Source organism: Xiphias gladius, chromosome 22 (assembly GCF_016859285.1).
Source record: "Xiphias gladius isolate SHS-SW01 ecotype Sanya breed wild chromosome 22, ASM1685928v1, whole genome shotgun sequence".
In the NCBI taxonomy this organism is placed as follows: Eukaryota; Metazoa; Chordata; class Actinopteri; order Istiophoriformes; family Xiphiidae; genus Xiphias; species Xiphias gladius.
Window position 1 is genome coordinate 3,773,596 of NC_053421.1, and position 17,544 is coordinate 3,791,139.

At 38.7% G+C, this 17,544-nt stretch overlaps 1 protein-coding gene across 1 annotated transcript in view; it reads left to right on the forward strand.

Annotated features, from left to right (window-relative positions):
- Positions 1–17,544, forward strand: part of grik2 (glutamate receptor, ionotropic, kainate 2) — a 262,001-nt gene that overhangs the window by 72,728 nt on the left and 171,729 nt on the right. Inside the window, exons 2-3 of the mRNA XM_040118010.1 lie at positions 7,527–7,694; positions 9,336–9,593. Of these exons, the coding sequence (XP_039973944.1) occupies positions 7,527–7,694; positions 9,336–9,593 (426 nt within the window). The remainder of the gene's footprint in view (positions 1–7,526; positions 7,695–9,335; positions 9,594–17,544) is intronic.

Genomic DNA, 17,544 nt, shown 5'->3' on the forward strand with positions numbered 1-17,544 from the left:
GGTCATTGATATTAATAATTTAACTTTCTGTTTTATCATAAAATGTCTTATAATCTATAATAACCATAAAATGACAAAATGTTTTGACATAAGAAAATACCTGGTGAATTTTGTAAAGATAAATGTGATATATAATAACCCATAAGACATACTCAAATTCTTTACTTAAATAAAAGCAACAATCCCACAGTTTAAAAATACTCACAAGCTAAAGTCTTGCTTTCAAAATACAGTATTAAACTGTAAAAGGAATGCTGCAAGTCAGTCAGAGCTGTGGGTCCTGAGTATATACATAATGACGTCATACTAAATGCTGTGTGACATTCATGGTTTTTGCATTAATTTGAACATATTACAAAAATTTTGGAATGTTTTATACTACAACAGACAACAAACTTCAAGAGCAAGATTCTGTATGTCGTAGCAGCCACAGCAACTACATGGTCAACAACATGGAACTAATGCATGAGAACTGCAAGGAGAGGAAGATGGAGTGAGGCAGTGTATGGATGCAAGCGAGAGATGTGACTTATAACCAGGTTAATATAGTTTATAATAATGAAGGACAGAGAGGATAGAGGCATTTCATACAGGAGACAAGTGTATATGTGGCTCCACCGAAGTTCATAGGCAGCAGTCACTGTTTTCACTATTTTTTGTTAACAGAGACTCCAGTCTGCAGTGTAGTTCATACTCTCCACTGATAAACTGAGAATTATACAGAGTTACAGGCATACTATATGATGTACTTGTACCCCATTTAACTAAACGGATGGGATAATTTATGGCTAATTATAACCAAAGAACCTCACACAAGGCAGAAAGCCATTTTATAATTGCACAATGCCAAACCAGAATGACATGAAAATAGTGAAACCCACCTTGGCATATCCATGTCCCCATGAGTTATGAGAAACATCAGTTCAAGCAAGTTCAATAACTTTAACTCTTTCAACAGAATTAATAGGCAATGGTCAATATAAAAATACATAAATAAAGAGCACAACCAGAAAGACTAAATATTATACAAACATACTGCCTGGCAGCAGGAGTAAATAACAAGGACACACATGCTAAACATGACCAGGTCAAAACCTAGTATGTGATTGGACCACCCTTTATCAGTTTGATTCTCTCCTACTGTCTGTGCTCACATATACAGTATTTATTAAACAGTTGAATTCCCAATAAAGCTGTTCTCAATTATATGTTTTTCTGTTTCTTTTGTCAGACAACACAAGTATGAAATGTGACTGAAACGCATCCCATTAAGATGACATGTTTACCAGCAGTCACGTCCGAGCCATTTCCAAGCTGCTGCTCTGCTCTGCTAAAATCCTGATTTAATAACCACACCATCATCTGATAAAATCACCATACACATAAGTTGAAGAGAATGGCTGTGCTGCGATTTTGGATATATTTACTTGTAAAATGATCACTCAGAGAAAGTTGGAAGCTCATTCACGTCTGTGTCGCCTGTTGTACAGACACACATAGAGAGGTGTGCCTTTGGATGAAAAGCCCAACCTTACATTCGTGGGGTAATACTGGCAACTTTTTTCTATGGGAAGGTGCTAAGGTTTGTCCAAAAAGTCACTAGATTTGTCAGTAGATGACTTTTTTGAAGAAAAGTTGCTAAAAGGGTTCGTAAATCTAGTGACAAAGGGGTTAAGTTGGCAGTACTATCTGTAAACGCCCCCGTAACAATGCAATGGAAACTTTTTGCACCATTTAATTTTGAAAAAGCAACAGCCAATGGTGAAACTCTAACACTTGGCAGGCTGACCAAAGGTGTAACTTCAGGACTTAGTCATTTGGAATTTGGCGGACCAGTATTGTAACTTTATCACTCACTCACTCAGTCATGGTCAATGGTAGGGCTGGCCCCGCTGTTGTGGTCCAGCCAAAAACAGCATCTTACCTACGCTGGCACTCCAAAGGTCGACATGTGCTCTGGAGTGATGCTGATGCCCTCATGACATCCTGAATATTAATATTATCCAATAAAGAGATGGCTACAGGTTTAGCTTAAGGGCAAACGTTAGTGTTAGCATGGCAAGTCGCTAGATATTGTCTGCACAACCCACCATTACCGCTCACTAATACCCATGATCTTTCGTGCCTAGCTACATCCTGCACTGCATTTGTGCATCAGAAGCATAAAAAATACATTGAATTTTCTAAAATGAAATCACATATCATTAAAAAAATAACTAAGGGTTGATTTTGACCATCTAATACCCATGTTTTATTGACTGCTTACACTCAAGAAAAGAAAGTTTAATTGATTTATTGAGCAATTTTTTTTGCCTTAATAGCCCCCTGCCAGTCGGGGTTGATGCAGCCCCCTCTACACCAACACTTCCCATTTGTCCCTGTCTGCAATGTAATTGTATCCATCAGAGAAATACAGTATGAATAATTGTGAGTGTATGGCATTCAAATGTAGTAAACGAAGTAAGAGTGGAAATGAATGGTTAAATATAAATCTTTGAAGTTGTAGTTGTAGTGAATTTGTTCCTTTACACCTTTGCCAATAACAAAGCCAAATTCTATCAAATTATCAGTGACTAAAGCAGTAAGCTTTTTGATCATTTGTGTCCTTTTGTGCATTACTGCACAGCTGTATGCCTCATCTGTTTTATAATAACCATAATTTACATTGGGTTGTCAATTATAAAGATTTTTAAGCAGCTAAGAAGGTTTACTCCACTTGGCGTCATGCCTAATGACACCTTTTAGTGTTTTTAAAATCTTTGAAATGCTCAGCCCTGAGTGGCTTATTGCTTAACTGCTCTCTCTGATCAATCATGGAGGCAACGTTTTAATTGTATGTGTTGTTCTCAGCAAGTACTCTGCCTGTTGGGGGTGGTTGAGGGTGCCATGGTCAGTGTGTGCACTGTCATTTGATCAGATTGATGAAGTGTTGATGGATTTCTCTCTTGACTGATCTCTGGCTCTGGGTCGGGCAGCATGCCTTTAAAGGATTCTTCCCTTAGGGAAGTTTTTTCACACACATACGGGGACAATAGTAAGTGTTTTTTAAGCGTCTAAAGTGCTTATTTATGATACAGACTTGTATTCAGATAAACTCCGAATTTCCGTAAATTTCGATCTTTTCTTCATCTGCTCCATGTTGGCTGTTGGTCATTTCATCTGTTTAGTTTAAACAAACTGTATTTGTAAGGTCAAAGGAAAACAGAGATTTAGCACTAGTTCAACAGACTGAGTTATGGATTTGGGTTAGAAAATACAAATTTGGTCAAAAGACAGGCAGCCTGGTTGGAGTTGAGATGCAACGAGCAAGTGGCAACCACCACGGCCAACTGTGATGGGATGAGAAACGTCACATTCAGCAAACGTGCACAATCGTTGCTGTTGCACAGTCTAAAGGCGCTTTTGTTCTCATTAAGATGAGAACAATCTTATTGGAGGATATTCTTTCTCATTCCTCCCCTCCTCATCTCACTTATTCTGCCTCATTTCCATATCTACGTGTTCATGCAGACAAGCAAGCAATTTTCTCATTAGATTCCATATGCATTCATATTCAAACTTACCTACTTAAATAGTCACCTTTCTAATTCACTAATTCACCATTCTTCATTGATTCATCTGCATATTTACAGGCGAGATTCCTTTCAGTGTAACCGTAGAGATTCTCAGCAGGAAAACAGCGCTTCTCGTGTGTGAACAGACCCATTCCAAACACTCAGCTTTCCAATTATAGTACAACCTGCTTAACTGATGCTTATTAATTCCCTCAAACTCATTATGACATGCAAAATAGGGCTCTCCCATGAGAGGAATACTAATGAAAGTAGAAACTTCTCGACAGTGCTGCTGGTGTCAGAGGTCTTTCTGTTGATGTTTTCTTTAAGCTCCAGCACACGAATGAAATAAATTCTACTTTAACAGTGCATACAGTATTTAAAGAGTCCACTGGTGAAATCACTGTAATTGAACATTGATCAGAATCAGCATCTTCTTGTGGTAATCACTTGTGAGAGGAGGGTCCTGTAGTACTGGTGCAGTAGTGTGTATGGATCAAGTCTAGACTAGAAGAGGGTCCTACAGTGCAGTGCTTGTAGTTGGCGTAAATAAAGCATAGAGTCCGGGCTCCCCCTGACTGACACTGATCCAGCGGTGCCAGGCCATGGGGCTAAACCAAACAAAACACTTCAATCTCTCACCATTGCTCTCCACTGATCCCCAAGGGCTTGATTGATTGATTCGCCGTCCAATCAGAGAACATTGATCTCAGAATCCCCCCCTCACCACCACCACTACCACCACCACCAACTCTGCAGGCCGCCATTCCCTCCATTCATCTGCAGGCTGTCAGAAGTATTCACTGGAGGGCTGTAGCCGTGGAAGCCTGGACTTTTAAACACACTTCCCAGGCTTTCTGAAGAAAATGCATCACGGTACTTTGTACCGGAGACACTATTGTAATTGAATTCTCCCTGGACCCAGTTGCTTTTACTACCATGAGACTCATGGGTCGTTGATATACAGTGTTACGCTAATCAAAAGCTTGCTTAGTTACGGTCTTTAGCATATGCACTGTTCACCTTTTTATATTTTCTACATGTTGGCAGTTGGGGCGCTTCCAAAGCTTGGATGGACATATAGCTCTCCTGGTTGAACCATCAGTACAAAAGTGAACAACTGAAATAGAAAATGTAAATGTAAACCTGACCTGTGTAAAAAAAAAAACATAAGGAGAACAGTCTATTAGAACTGCCAAGAATTTTAGTAACAATCATCCTATCACTGAGCTTAACTTTTGAAAGTCACAGACACATTTTGTGTCTATATTCTTACCTTTTCTTCTTAAATCCTTAACCAAGTTAAATTTGAACACACAGGTGTCACACACCTACCGCTGAAACCAGCATGACTTACTCTTTCCAGCAACATTAATATCCCCAATGTCCGTTGAGGATACAAAACCATAGATTTGCTCAGAAATCACATGTAAAAAGTTGCTCCTTATGGAAGCATAAAAACAGGGAGAAAGGAGCATATTTGGCAGAAATTTAGCGCAGACTTTACTTCATTAGCTGATGTTTCGGCACAAAGCTCTGAAGAAGGTATGCTGAAATAAACTCCTGCCTCTTTGCAAGTTTTTATGGTTGTTTGCTGCCTACAATTATTAAGATGCCCTGTGCAGTTGAGACCACCTCTCTACTGTTTTGAGCGTATTAGCTACACAATGAGGCACTCCTTATAATTTAAAATCTTGCCTCATAATATAATTGATATTTTCTTTATCAAATCAAAATTGATACTGATGATTGCTTTCTATCGATTTAAGAAAAACCATCCCAATTAATTAAAAAAACATTTTTTACAGATAATAATTCTGGCCAAAGCACCATGAGGATATCAGTAAGTGTGGAAAAATAGTTACAGAGCCAGAAACTCCTCTCCCTTCACAACTTTACTGACAAACAATTCTCCCAAGATTATTTACATTAATCCTAATTTCGAAGGCAAAATGACTTTCATATTACAACCAGTCCAGGGCCTACAGTACCATGGGTAAACTGGACTTGCATCGACTGCCTACTGAAGCAACAGTTTCATCAGGATTTAATAATACTAGAGTTACTAGAATAGATACTACTAGAGTTACTAGAATAGAGGGTGAGCTCTCTGTGTATCACCCTCAACCCAGTAAACATCACTTACTCCAACATGGTTTTCCTTTAAAAGATGCACTACTCAGAAAAGGGGTAGAGAGCGCTCATAAATGACAATCAACAGATCAATAAGAGTGTGGTGCATCTTCCTAGGGAAACCTTTTTGAGTTATGTGAAGAGGGGAAAGTATGTGCAGACAGAAAGAAAAAAAAATCTCTTTATCTATATATATATATACGGTGCAGTATGTTCTGGAGTATGTATGGAGAGTTGATATCAATTTTATTTCTGTGCATTCAGTGGACAGAATGGTCCTAAATGTGTTACCTTGTTACAGGAAGTGGAGGTAGGGTAGATGTTAGATTCGAAGGCTTGGAAGTAGATACATCATGTCACAAGACCAACCAGCGCGAACATCATGACCAAGCACCCAGCCTGCATCCAGTTTTTCTTTGCTTTGTAGCATTCTTTCTGTTACATTACTTGATTTTGCTGACCTCCAGAAATATGATCCTAGTAAAATACATCGCTATCACTGACTGTGTGGGATCTGAAATTATTATACTCTTGGAGACTACTGTATCTGCTGATATTAGAGGAATGTTTTCTTCTCCTCATTACTGTTGTCCTTTCCTCTATGATTCTACTTATTTTATCCATATGGGTTGCCTGTATGTGAATCTTAGAGTTATAGCACTAATAAGCATATTTAATTCATTCAAATGTCTAATACACATTGCTACATTCGTGTCTATAATGCTATAATAATATATAATAGGCCAAAACTATGGACAGTGTATATACATATTTCACTACATGTATAATTACTATAATCATTGGAGACAAAGGATATTCTCAGGTGAAGCGTTACATTTCCATCTTTTTGTTTTCTGTCGGAAACACTGCTTTTAGTGTCAGAGAAGGGAAAGAGTTATAACAACAGAAAGATGCAGCGCAGGCTTCCTGTGTCTGATCAGACTGTGGGGCTAAACATCGGAGCTGCAAAGTCATAGAGTAGAAAGACTTGAAGAGAATTATACAAAGTTATCTCCGTTATAGTGAAACATTGAGATTTTTCTTTAATTTCTTGGATTTTTCAACTTCATGGTGACACTGACAGATACAAACACAGGATGTCAGAGTCACCGTCTCTGCCATTAGCATGATGCATACCGTGGTCATGATTCATGTGCTGGTTGGTCATGTGACATGACGTACCTACTCCTGAGCCTTTGAATCTATGGTCTATCAAATTGGCAGGGAAAAAGGTGCAATTAATTAAGAACTGGTTGATCTAATGACAGTGTGTTTTGGTGTGGAGGCTTTGGAGCTGTTGGAAGGCATCTTTCGAGGGGACTGGGCTGAGAAACGTGATGTAGAGTAATGCAACTAATTACTTCTGCTTATAAGTGATTAGTTTGTAATGCAATTACCTTTGGAGCTTGTGATAACATTTTTCAATAACTTGCTCAACACTGATTACTCGTTAATGTGTGACTGTTGATCTTTAGGAAGGCCAGTGTCCAGTTGATGCATCTCACTCTTGTTTTTAATCATGTAGCACATTTAATAAAAAATAAGCAATGTGCCTTGATTTTGTGGGGGAATCCATTCCCATTATGAATGGAAATAAGGGAGTGTGACATTTTTTTCTCATGTTCTGTCAAACTGATTATAAAAGTTTTAAAGTGTAAGCTATTTTTCTTCTGAATAAGCCACTTTGCTCTGATTAAGATGCTTCTTCTGACTCAAATTACTAGTATTACAAGGGTCTTTGTAACTATGACTACCGGCTATTGTGAAAGCATCTTTTTTCCATTTTAAACAGTTGAACCCTGATCAGTCACTAATCCATTTTCTCTCTTTCTTTGACAGGGGGGATATTCGAGTCCATTGAAAGCGGCCCATCGGGTGCTGAGGAACTAGCCTTTAAATTTGCTTTAAACACAATCAACAGGAACAGAACCCTGCTGCCAAACACCACGCTCACCTACGACATCCAAAGGATAAACATCTATGACAGCTTTGAGGCCTCCAGGAAAGGTATTTATGTGTTTGTGACCGGCAGATCCGCCTCCGGTGTTGGCCTTCTCTCGGCTGCAACGTGTGTGTGTGTGTGTGTCTGTGTGTGCGCGTGTGTGCGCGTGTGTGCTCATGTATGATTCAGTGGTCTGTGTGTGTGTGTTTGTGTGTGTGTTTGTGTGTACACATATGCTTATGCCATAGGTATTTTGCATTGTAAATGTATTCCCTGTTCAACGCTTGCGAGCTGCAGTGGCTTAGATTGTGACAATTATAATCAGGCGAGGGAGAAATGGCTGAGCACTTCAAATGTAAACAGAGAGAATTGATTGGTTCCAGGTAATGACTCAGCGGCAGTAATTCAAAGACCTGTTTGGCCCCTAGAGACAGCCAATAAAGTGCTATAATCTAGCAGTTTTGTGTGTTCATCAGACTGACATTTCAAGTCTCTTATCAATTACAGGCCATTATATTCTGTCTCATGATTTAGCCAACTTTCTTCTATCAAATAAGTTGATTAGAGTATACACAGTTAAGTTAATGCAAAGATGTGCAGTTGCCTATATGTCTTCCGATTGCAGCTCCATGAAAGCAAGCTCAAATTGATCTTAGTATAGTGGAAATGTAATGCAATAGAAGTTGTGTGATCAATATTCATAAATATATCCCACTTAGCCACAAAAGCAGAGCATTAGCGAGCATCACTGATGTTGGCTGATAAGGCCTGACTTGCAAGCTGCGTATTTGTCCATTCCAAAGGCGCTGAATGGGGCTGAGGAGAGGGGTCTTTGCAGCCCAGTTACGTTCTTGTACTTCTTCTTAGTGTTGTTATGGCAGAGGTATAACTAAGGGGACTTAATTAACACTAAGCCTTATGGCTGTACCAGCTGCTAACATGCCATCACATTCACTAAATGCCTTTATTGCCAACAACAACAAGGGGTGGAAGCCTTACCTGAACCCAGGTGAGATCGACTCGCTCTCCATAGTCGCTCCACTTGTTCCCACTTGCAGCGTAGACTCACTCGCACTGAGCTCAGTTGGTTTCAGTTCATTTAGGTTAACAAATAGACACAGACAGAACCTAAACCAAACAACTTCAGGCATGAAGGTTTATCCTCACAATCAGCAGCACGCCACTCTCCTTTCTTTTTCCTATACTCTTTGTCTCCTATTGCATCTCCCTCAGACTGGCTCATAGTAGGTATGACCCACCGTCTTGAAAATTGACAACCTATCAATAGAGCAACTGACAGCCTGTGATCATGACAGTGCTCTAGTGGCTATTTGGAGCAGCAGGATAGTGTATATAGGGCTGAATCAAAATAAACTACAGTTTGTTTGTGTTCCTGGTAATGAAAGAAAATTTCACCCAGTGCAGAAGCATGGCTCACTGCTGTGTTTTTGATAGTTTTTAAACAACAATGGTGGACTATGGCACAGAGGAATAAGATATATCAGACTGTGGATACACATAGGATCAGTTCATAGTTGGTTTGGCTCAGCACATGGGATTTGTTGACAATAAAACAATTACAGAATGTCACCAGACTTATAATTTAAATACAGATTAAATAAACAAATCAATTATATAGGTTATATTATATATGTATATACTGTAGGTAATAACAAACTAACTAGTCAGATGTTTCTCCTCTCTAGCCTGTGACCAGCTTTCTCTGGGGGTGGCAGCCATCTTCGGTCCCTCTCACAGTTCCTCCGCCAATGCAGTCCAGTCCATTTGCAATGCCCTGGGGGTGCCACACATACAGACCAAGTGGAAGCACCAGGTATCAGACAACAGAGATGTCTTCTATGTCAGCCTATATCCAGACTTCTCCTCCCTCAGCCGGGCCATCCTAGACCTGGTCCACTTCTTCAAATGGAAGACAGTCACTGTGGTTTATGATGACAGTACTGGTAAGTCCATAAACACGTCCTCTACTTTTACTGATAGTTCTTCTCCTTCTTTTGCTTCATTCCAGCTGTCCAATCTTAATTTGACTTTATTCCTTGTTATTGCTTAACAAATTGCATACATCAGGATATTTTTCCAAAAATATTTTTTTAACCTTAAATATTTGTAGGATTCTACTGACTTCAATTTACACAAATTGAGTTGTATCCTAAATCTTCACATTTTATTTATTTATTTATTTACTTTTATCTTAATCCCTAAATACTATGCTGCAGTAACAACCTTTTTGAGACTAAGGAAACAAAAGCAAAGGGAGGTTGATTTGATATTCACCAATTTGACACAAGACACATGCATTGCATATAGAAATACACTGAAACATATCATAGCAGAAATATATTAAATCAGAAACTTACACAACCCAATGCAAAGTCTGGGGCCAATTTCTTACACAATACCAATTGTTCTGTTAAAGTGGCTTTAATTGATATTTATATATTAACAATGTTATCAAATGTCAATTTAAAAAAATATGTGACAATTAAAAGGGTTAACTTGTAGCCTAAAGAGAATTATCACCTGAATGTGTAGCCCCCCTCTGCTTTATAGTGCAATATAGTGAATTTCAGCTCAGTGCTTAGCTTTCTGGCCCAAACTTTACTGCTTTGGTTCACTCTCACCGCTCTTGTAGCATAATTTTTAGCTGCAGCATGTAGCTTTTTTCAAGTGAAAAAGCTCTAAAAACCCACTGTACTCTAACTGCTTAGCACCAAACAATGAACACACAGACACATTTAGCGCGTAGCTGCTAAGAGCTGAAGAGTCATCAGGAGTTGATACAGACCAAAACAAGCTGAAAGAGAGTGAATATTAGTCTTACTTTCACCAGATACCCAAAAACATGACTCCAAACAATTCTATAATTCTAAAACTAAGCAACACTTTCCTAACAAATTCACCATAAAAAAAGAAAAACATGTTTAAGAATCAAATAAAAAAATACCAAAAAGAAAGATCCATAGATCCTTCTTGGTATTTATTATGAACCCAGCTCACTATAGTAGGTAAAAAAAAGTTTAGGCTTATATACAGTATACAGTTTTGCAAGGGTAGGTGGTACGGCCACACCCACTGAGGTAACTTAGGGGGCAGAGCAACCCAGAAATGGTGAAAACCCAACAAAGGACTGTTGCAGGCTACATAGCGATGCTTTGTGTTAAATGTTCATGTCAGCATGATAATTGCTCAAAATGACAATGTACATACTGATGATTACCAGGTATAATGTTTGCCATGTCAACCATCTCAGTTTTATGCCTTAGCAACATTTTAATGCTAAACACAAAGAGCAGCTGAGGTTGATGGGAATGTCATTAAATTTGCAGACATCTAGTCACAAACTAAAGTATTGCATATACATTTTGACCTAATGGAACTAGAATAGGTCAGATGGCCACCAGGAATGTCTTTGACAAATTTCATGACAATCCACTTAGCAGTCATGAACACGTTTGTTTTAAAACCTTAAATGGCAACTTCATGGTTTTGCTAGAGGAAAACCGAGAGGATCACCAAAGTCAGCGGGATTCATCCTTTGGGAACCATGAATGTCTGTTCAAAATGCTGTGCAAATCCATCCAGTAGCCGTTGAGATATTTAGTTTGGACTTAAAGTGGTGGACTAACCATCAGAGTGACAGACTGACATTTCCATACCTTTAGCCATGCCTTTTTGGCACACAATTCTGACCTTTTTCTTTTCATTTCATATAGCAAAAAAATATGTAACACAAGATTCATGTTTTGCATCTCTCCGTTTTATTTATGACCTAAACTAATGTGGAATGGCAGACTGAGGATTTCTTCCAGGTACCACTGAAATAATTTTATCATTTGTAAAGTTCAAAACTTCATTGAAGTGAAGAAGACATGTCGTTCTTGTTACTCAAGTAAGCAGACCTTGTACAAACTTTGCTATTATTGCAGTCCAGGTCACCAGGTGACAAATAAGCCAGCAGGCTGGGTACATGTACCATATGCCAGGGGTTAGGGTGTGCGCCAGCCTGAAGACAGGCTGCCAGGCTTCCCAGAGCTCCGTCCAGCAGACACACTGGGACAAATTTGGCCTTGATCACAGTACTGCAATGTGTGTTTAGCAGTGTGTTTGGTATTCAGGCCAGATGAACTCTGCTTCTTGGAGTCATGTGCTAATTGCATATGCTCGATTACAAACAAGCAGTTGACCAAATTACCAAGAAAATTTACAAATTGCAATCCATCTATCCATCTATCTTTGGAGACTACCTCAGCATGAACTGAGTGAAAGAGAGGTCTCCAGTTCATCACAAGGCTAACACACATAGCCGTATTGACAGTGGAAAGCAACTAAATACATTTACTCCAGTGGTGTATGTAAATTTAAAATCCTTAAAATTCTGATTATATCAAACACCCTTTTATACAGTGATAGCTATTCAGTGTATTTGTATTCTGCAACTGGCTCCCTATATTGGAGTTTTCTTTGATACTGGCAGAGTCTGCCTTTTCCCTTGGGGGATTCAAATTGCATATCCACACTCAAGGAATTCACAAGAAACAGTGCACGAGGCATCTTTTTCATTAAAACAATGTGATGAGGTGAATCCTCTCAGCCAACAGTTTTTTTGGCTGCTCTGTAAAAAGATATGCAAGTTCTTCTACACTACATCGGTTGCAGTTGCAGTAACAGGAAGGCTGCTCAACTTGTGTATGCTGCCTCGAGTGGTCAATACATGTGCAATTTTAAACAGAACTTAGGGAGCACAGGTGTCACAAAATCTCAGGACTGAAATTTTATTTTATTTTTTTTAGTTTTCGTTTTAATTAGGCTCTACTATAAGGCTCTGCACACCTACAGAGATGCTCTTACTTACTCTATCTGATTAGAACCCTGCTCAGGTTCAAGTTAGGTGGAGCTATGCTGGAAGAATGAAAAACACGTAACTCTCCCGACCAAACAGGTGCATCAGAACCAACAGAGTCAGAGAGATATAGATCCAGCACAGTGTGCACACACTGAAAAACAGTTCTCAGAATAGCCTGCTTTTTTTCAACTTTGAAATTTTGACATGTCACAGTGGGAAAAGCACAAATGTAAATAATAAAATAAATAATGACTAAATTAGCTGCTTCATGAGGTGTACGTTTATATATGTAGAGCTGTGTTTATAGAGGCCCTAGGTCAAAGGTCCTCAGAGGGTGCCTCACAGTTTGGGAAAGGAAGTTTATGCTTTGTGATTGAAACCATACGTTAGTGACAGTTTTTAGGAAAACAACTGCCCTATTTAAGAGTCGGTAGTCAAGATTGATTTTCAGAGTGGTTCATCGGCTTCACAACCTCTCACAAGCAGATCTGCAAATGCTTGACTTGACGCTGTTCTTCTTTGTAATAAACCTTTATATGCAATCAAGACGGTGTCAGCGGAGTCTCCTTCATCCTCTTCACATCATCAACACCATCTAATAAACTACATTCACTCTAAGGGTCCTAGTATTGTACATACTGGCTCACTGTCACACTGTCATGGCTTACTGGGACATTTGGATTATTATCAGTAACACTTCTGCTTTTCCTACAATTCCCAATCTTGATGTCCTCAAAGTTTAAATGCGTCAGCTTTAACAATACAGTTATTTTGAAAGTTTTGGTAGAGTTAAACTTTAAAGCTACAGCACAGTGACCTTTTTTCTAGTATCTTTCTAGTTGAAGTGTGCTCCGAAACATATCTTAAAGTGGAGAGATGCTGTCAAGGCTTCTGTGACCCAGGCTCATTGAACGGCCTTGGCAGCAGTGCAGAGATATTTCCTAGTCGATAGTTTTTGAGTGAGCCTCAAACTTCTAACCAATCAGAGAAAGCAAAAGTCAGGGGTGGGAGCTCACAGCTGTCAGTCAATATGCAAACCTGCTTCTGCTACTCATCTCACACTGAGGCCTCAAGCTAGTATTAGCTGCTCCCTATTCCTGCATTAGCTATGAGAGTGAACAAGATGAGGATGTAGCTGAAGGACTGGGAGGAGCTCTCTAGAGTCTCATGATAGTGCTAGCTTGATTTCCAGAACTTGCATATTGTAGCTTTGACATTGCCCCCCTGCTAGCAGATGAAATTGTGCCAGATCTCAAACTCAAACAAAAGACTGGAAACCTAACGCACAAGCATTAAGTAAGATATGAATTTGTGTGTGTGTGTGTGTGTGTGTGTGTGTGTGTGTGTGTATGTATGAGTGTGTGTGTACTTGTACTTCTTTCTATTGGAGGACCAGTATTAGTTTTACACTTTGGGAGTGAGGACACTGTGGCCCGGTCCACACACTTTCAAAAGGCTGTTTGACGGTTAAGACTTGGTTTTAGGGTACAAATTGGAATCAGGTATAGGTTGGGTTTAGGGTGAGGGTTGGGTTTACACATTTAGTTTTGATGGTTGGGGTTAAGGTAAGGGGCTAGGAAAGGCATTATGTCAATGAGTGTCCTCACAAAGATAAAAGTACAAGTATATCTGTGTGTGTGTGTGTGTGTGTGTGTGTGTGTGTGTGTGTGTGTGTGTGTGTGTGTGTGTGTGTGTGCAAGGGTCTTTGCCCTGCAGGTCGTGAAGGCGGCTTTAGCGAATAATTAATTGTCACTGATCCCACCACCTCTATTAATTAAGTTGTAACATGGACACAGCTAGTTCAGTATGGGGTTAATGGTGGCTTGATTTTCTGTCTTGGTGATAGGAAATGAGACTGGCTTGACCTGCAAACAGCTTCTACTTTTCATTGTCGCCATTTACACAGATGACTTGATCGCAAGGACAGATAGCGTTGATGATGGACACTGAGAAACAGAAATCAAACCTAATTGGTGTCCTTGAACAGGCTCAGGCAGGATTCTTTTTCATTTGAATATTTTCTTCTCTTGTATCAGTACAAGAAGCACATTGCCCAGCATACTGAGCAAAGTCAGTGAAGCAGAACATTTATATTACCATATAATTCTCATGGGTTCTCCCCTTGACCCCCCCCACCTGCTGTTCTAAACCATGTCTGTTTTTCGGGAATGGGATATAAAAGGGGTAGGAAACAACTTCTGTCTTTTTGCTGTTTCTCCACCAAGCGGGGAGCAAACAAGCAAATCAATAACCATAATGGGACTCCTCTAACACCTCAACTTTATAATAGCAAAACTGAGATGGCAGCAGCATTTGTTATAGCTCTCCCAGCCAGCCATAACATCCATACAACTACCTGCAACACTGTTGCTGCGACCACTACTGCTGCTGCTACAAAGTTTGATGAGGCCATAAGGGAGAACAGGCTACTACACAATAAAACACTGGTTCAAAAAGACCTGCTTCTTTCTGCTGTTCACAGGATGGAGTCCATACATATCTCCATGTGTCTGTAACCAAACAACACAGTCTTCAGTCCTGGCAGCCATGGCTGGTGCTGCTGTGTTTTGGATTAGGTAGTGCTCCAGTTTGCCACCGAAAGAAGCAGATACTGGTGTAAAGAAAGCCAGTGTCATCTACCCCTTATACACCATATGGTCCAAAGTATGGAATATGGCATGTGGACAACTCATCATTTCACCCAGTTACAGTAAAACTGCAGCAGATAGTCGATTAACAGATAATAGATCAACAGTAAATTAATCAGCAAATATTTTGATGATCAATTAATGATATCACATATTTTTAAAGGCCAAGAAAAACAGATATTCTTTAGTTTCAGCTTCACAAATGTGTGAGTCAGCTGTTTGTCTTTGTCATCTATGGCACTAAATTGAAAATCATTGGATTTTGGACTAAAACCCCGCTCTGAAACAAAATCACATTAAAGATGAAACCGTGGACTCTGTAGGGATGACAAATTGTGATTGCCATTCTTTAATCTTAAAATAAAGAATGGCAATCACAAAATCTGTAGATTAATCAAAAATGAAACTAATCTTTAGTTGCAGCCCTACACTCAATTGTTAAAAATCACATCCCAAAACGCTGGGCAGTAACATGCTCACTTTTTCTGAAAATTTGAGGTTTTAGCAGCCTTGAGGGATTACACATTTTACCCTTAATATTAATTTATTAAGACGATTTTAGAATTTTCTTTTAGTGTCTTTATTTTTACTCGTTTATAACCTCCTAATAATTCATGAGATGTTTAATGGAGAGAACTATCTAATCTGATTCGATTAATAGGGTTTTAACATTCTGAGACAGTACTTTTGGCTTGAGTTTAGCTAGTTGTTTGGCTAGTTGTATTTATAAGCAGCGGTTGATTTTGAGAGGAATTTCCTTGGAAGAACTGCTCTCTTTCAATAAAACCAGTAAAAAATATATTTGAACAGCTAGCTGAATAAATGAGCATTGAATGGAGGTTGGGCACTGTATTTACCTTCATTGGAAGTAAGGGGCCTAAATCAAACCAACAAAAACAACAAATACAAAATATACAGTGTTTGTATCTCTCACTCATCACACTTTTATTTCAGATGTCTTACATTCAAGTTTATTACCTTATTGGTTTTTGTCATTTTTTTTTTTTCCCTTACGGAGAATGAAGTAATATCTCACAATGATCAGATATTATATTTTAGGATTTTATTTAGATGGAAAGTACAGTTAAATGACAGAAAATAATAAACATACTAAAAAAAGTTGTGGGGCTATACCCAAAATCTGCAAGGGAAATGAATGTACTCAGCCAATGTTGTGGCAATCTGTCTGTTAAATAGTGACTACTACACTATGATTTAAATTTGCACTCATTGAAAATTGGGGCACCAACTTCAATTGAAGGAAAATAGACCAGCCAAATTAATCAGTCTTATAATCAGAAGTAGTAAACTCTCGATACAGGATGTTTACTACTGAATGCATATAAGCAACTGATTAAATGATGCTTTAATAAGGAATACAGGACAAAGAGGTTAGAACCAAACAGATGAATAAAATGACTCTTTTGAATAACAAAATTAATTAATCACTTAGTTTGCCGATAGTGAAATAGACTGTGTAGATCAGAGTTACCAGAGAACGGTCGAAAGCTCGGATAATGAACAACTTCTTTAAGACTTAGAACTGATCATTCAGAGCACTATCTGACATCAACTGTTATCACAGACAGAGAAGTAAAGTTTGTCTACTTTTGCACCATTATCTCAGTTGGACCTTAAGTGGTTTTTTCAGTGCTGGTTTCACTCGCCACTCTCCCAGCGAGATAATGCTCTCCAGGGTCAGCTAGCGGGGCTTCTCAGCTGATCTGGTCAACTCACTCCAGGGTTGATGGAACAGAGTTTTAGGGCTGATGATGATTCCTGAAATCAGGCTGAAGTTAGTAGACAATACATCCCTTGCTGTCTTCTCGGTTCATTGCATTTGTAGTATAGAACTGTGCTAGAGACTTACTGAAGTAAAAGAATATATAGAAAAAAGGGAGAAAAAAGCGAGGAAGAAAAGAAGAAGAAGAAAAGAAGCAAAGCACCTAAGGGCAGTCAGATCTTTTTATCAACTGGCCAGTCTAGAGAAATGGTCTTTTGTGGCCACATTGTAATTTGCCCCTAATAAATATTCATTCCTTTGTTTCAAGGAATGGGAGAGGAATTGGTCTTGAGCCTTTTATTATTCTAGAGAGATTAATTTAATTGAGGTTTTACGTGCAAAGATCACTATGGCCAATCAACACTGATTCTAAACATAAATTGTACGAAATAGTGTATTGGATAAGAATATTAAGGAAAGCATTATGGTTTGAACAACAATCATAGGGCAGCATATCAAGGAATTATTCCCGAATGATATACAGGACTAATTAACTACAAAGATGATTTTCAATACTGCTAATAGATGAATAGGAGTTAATTAATGATTAATTTGATTAAAAATAAAACAAATTATAATTATACCCTCAGGATCACAAAAATTACAAAGACCTAACTATC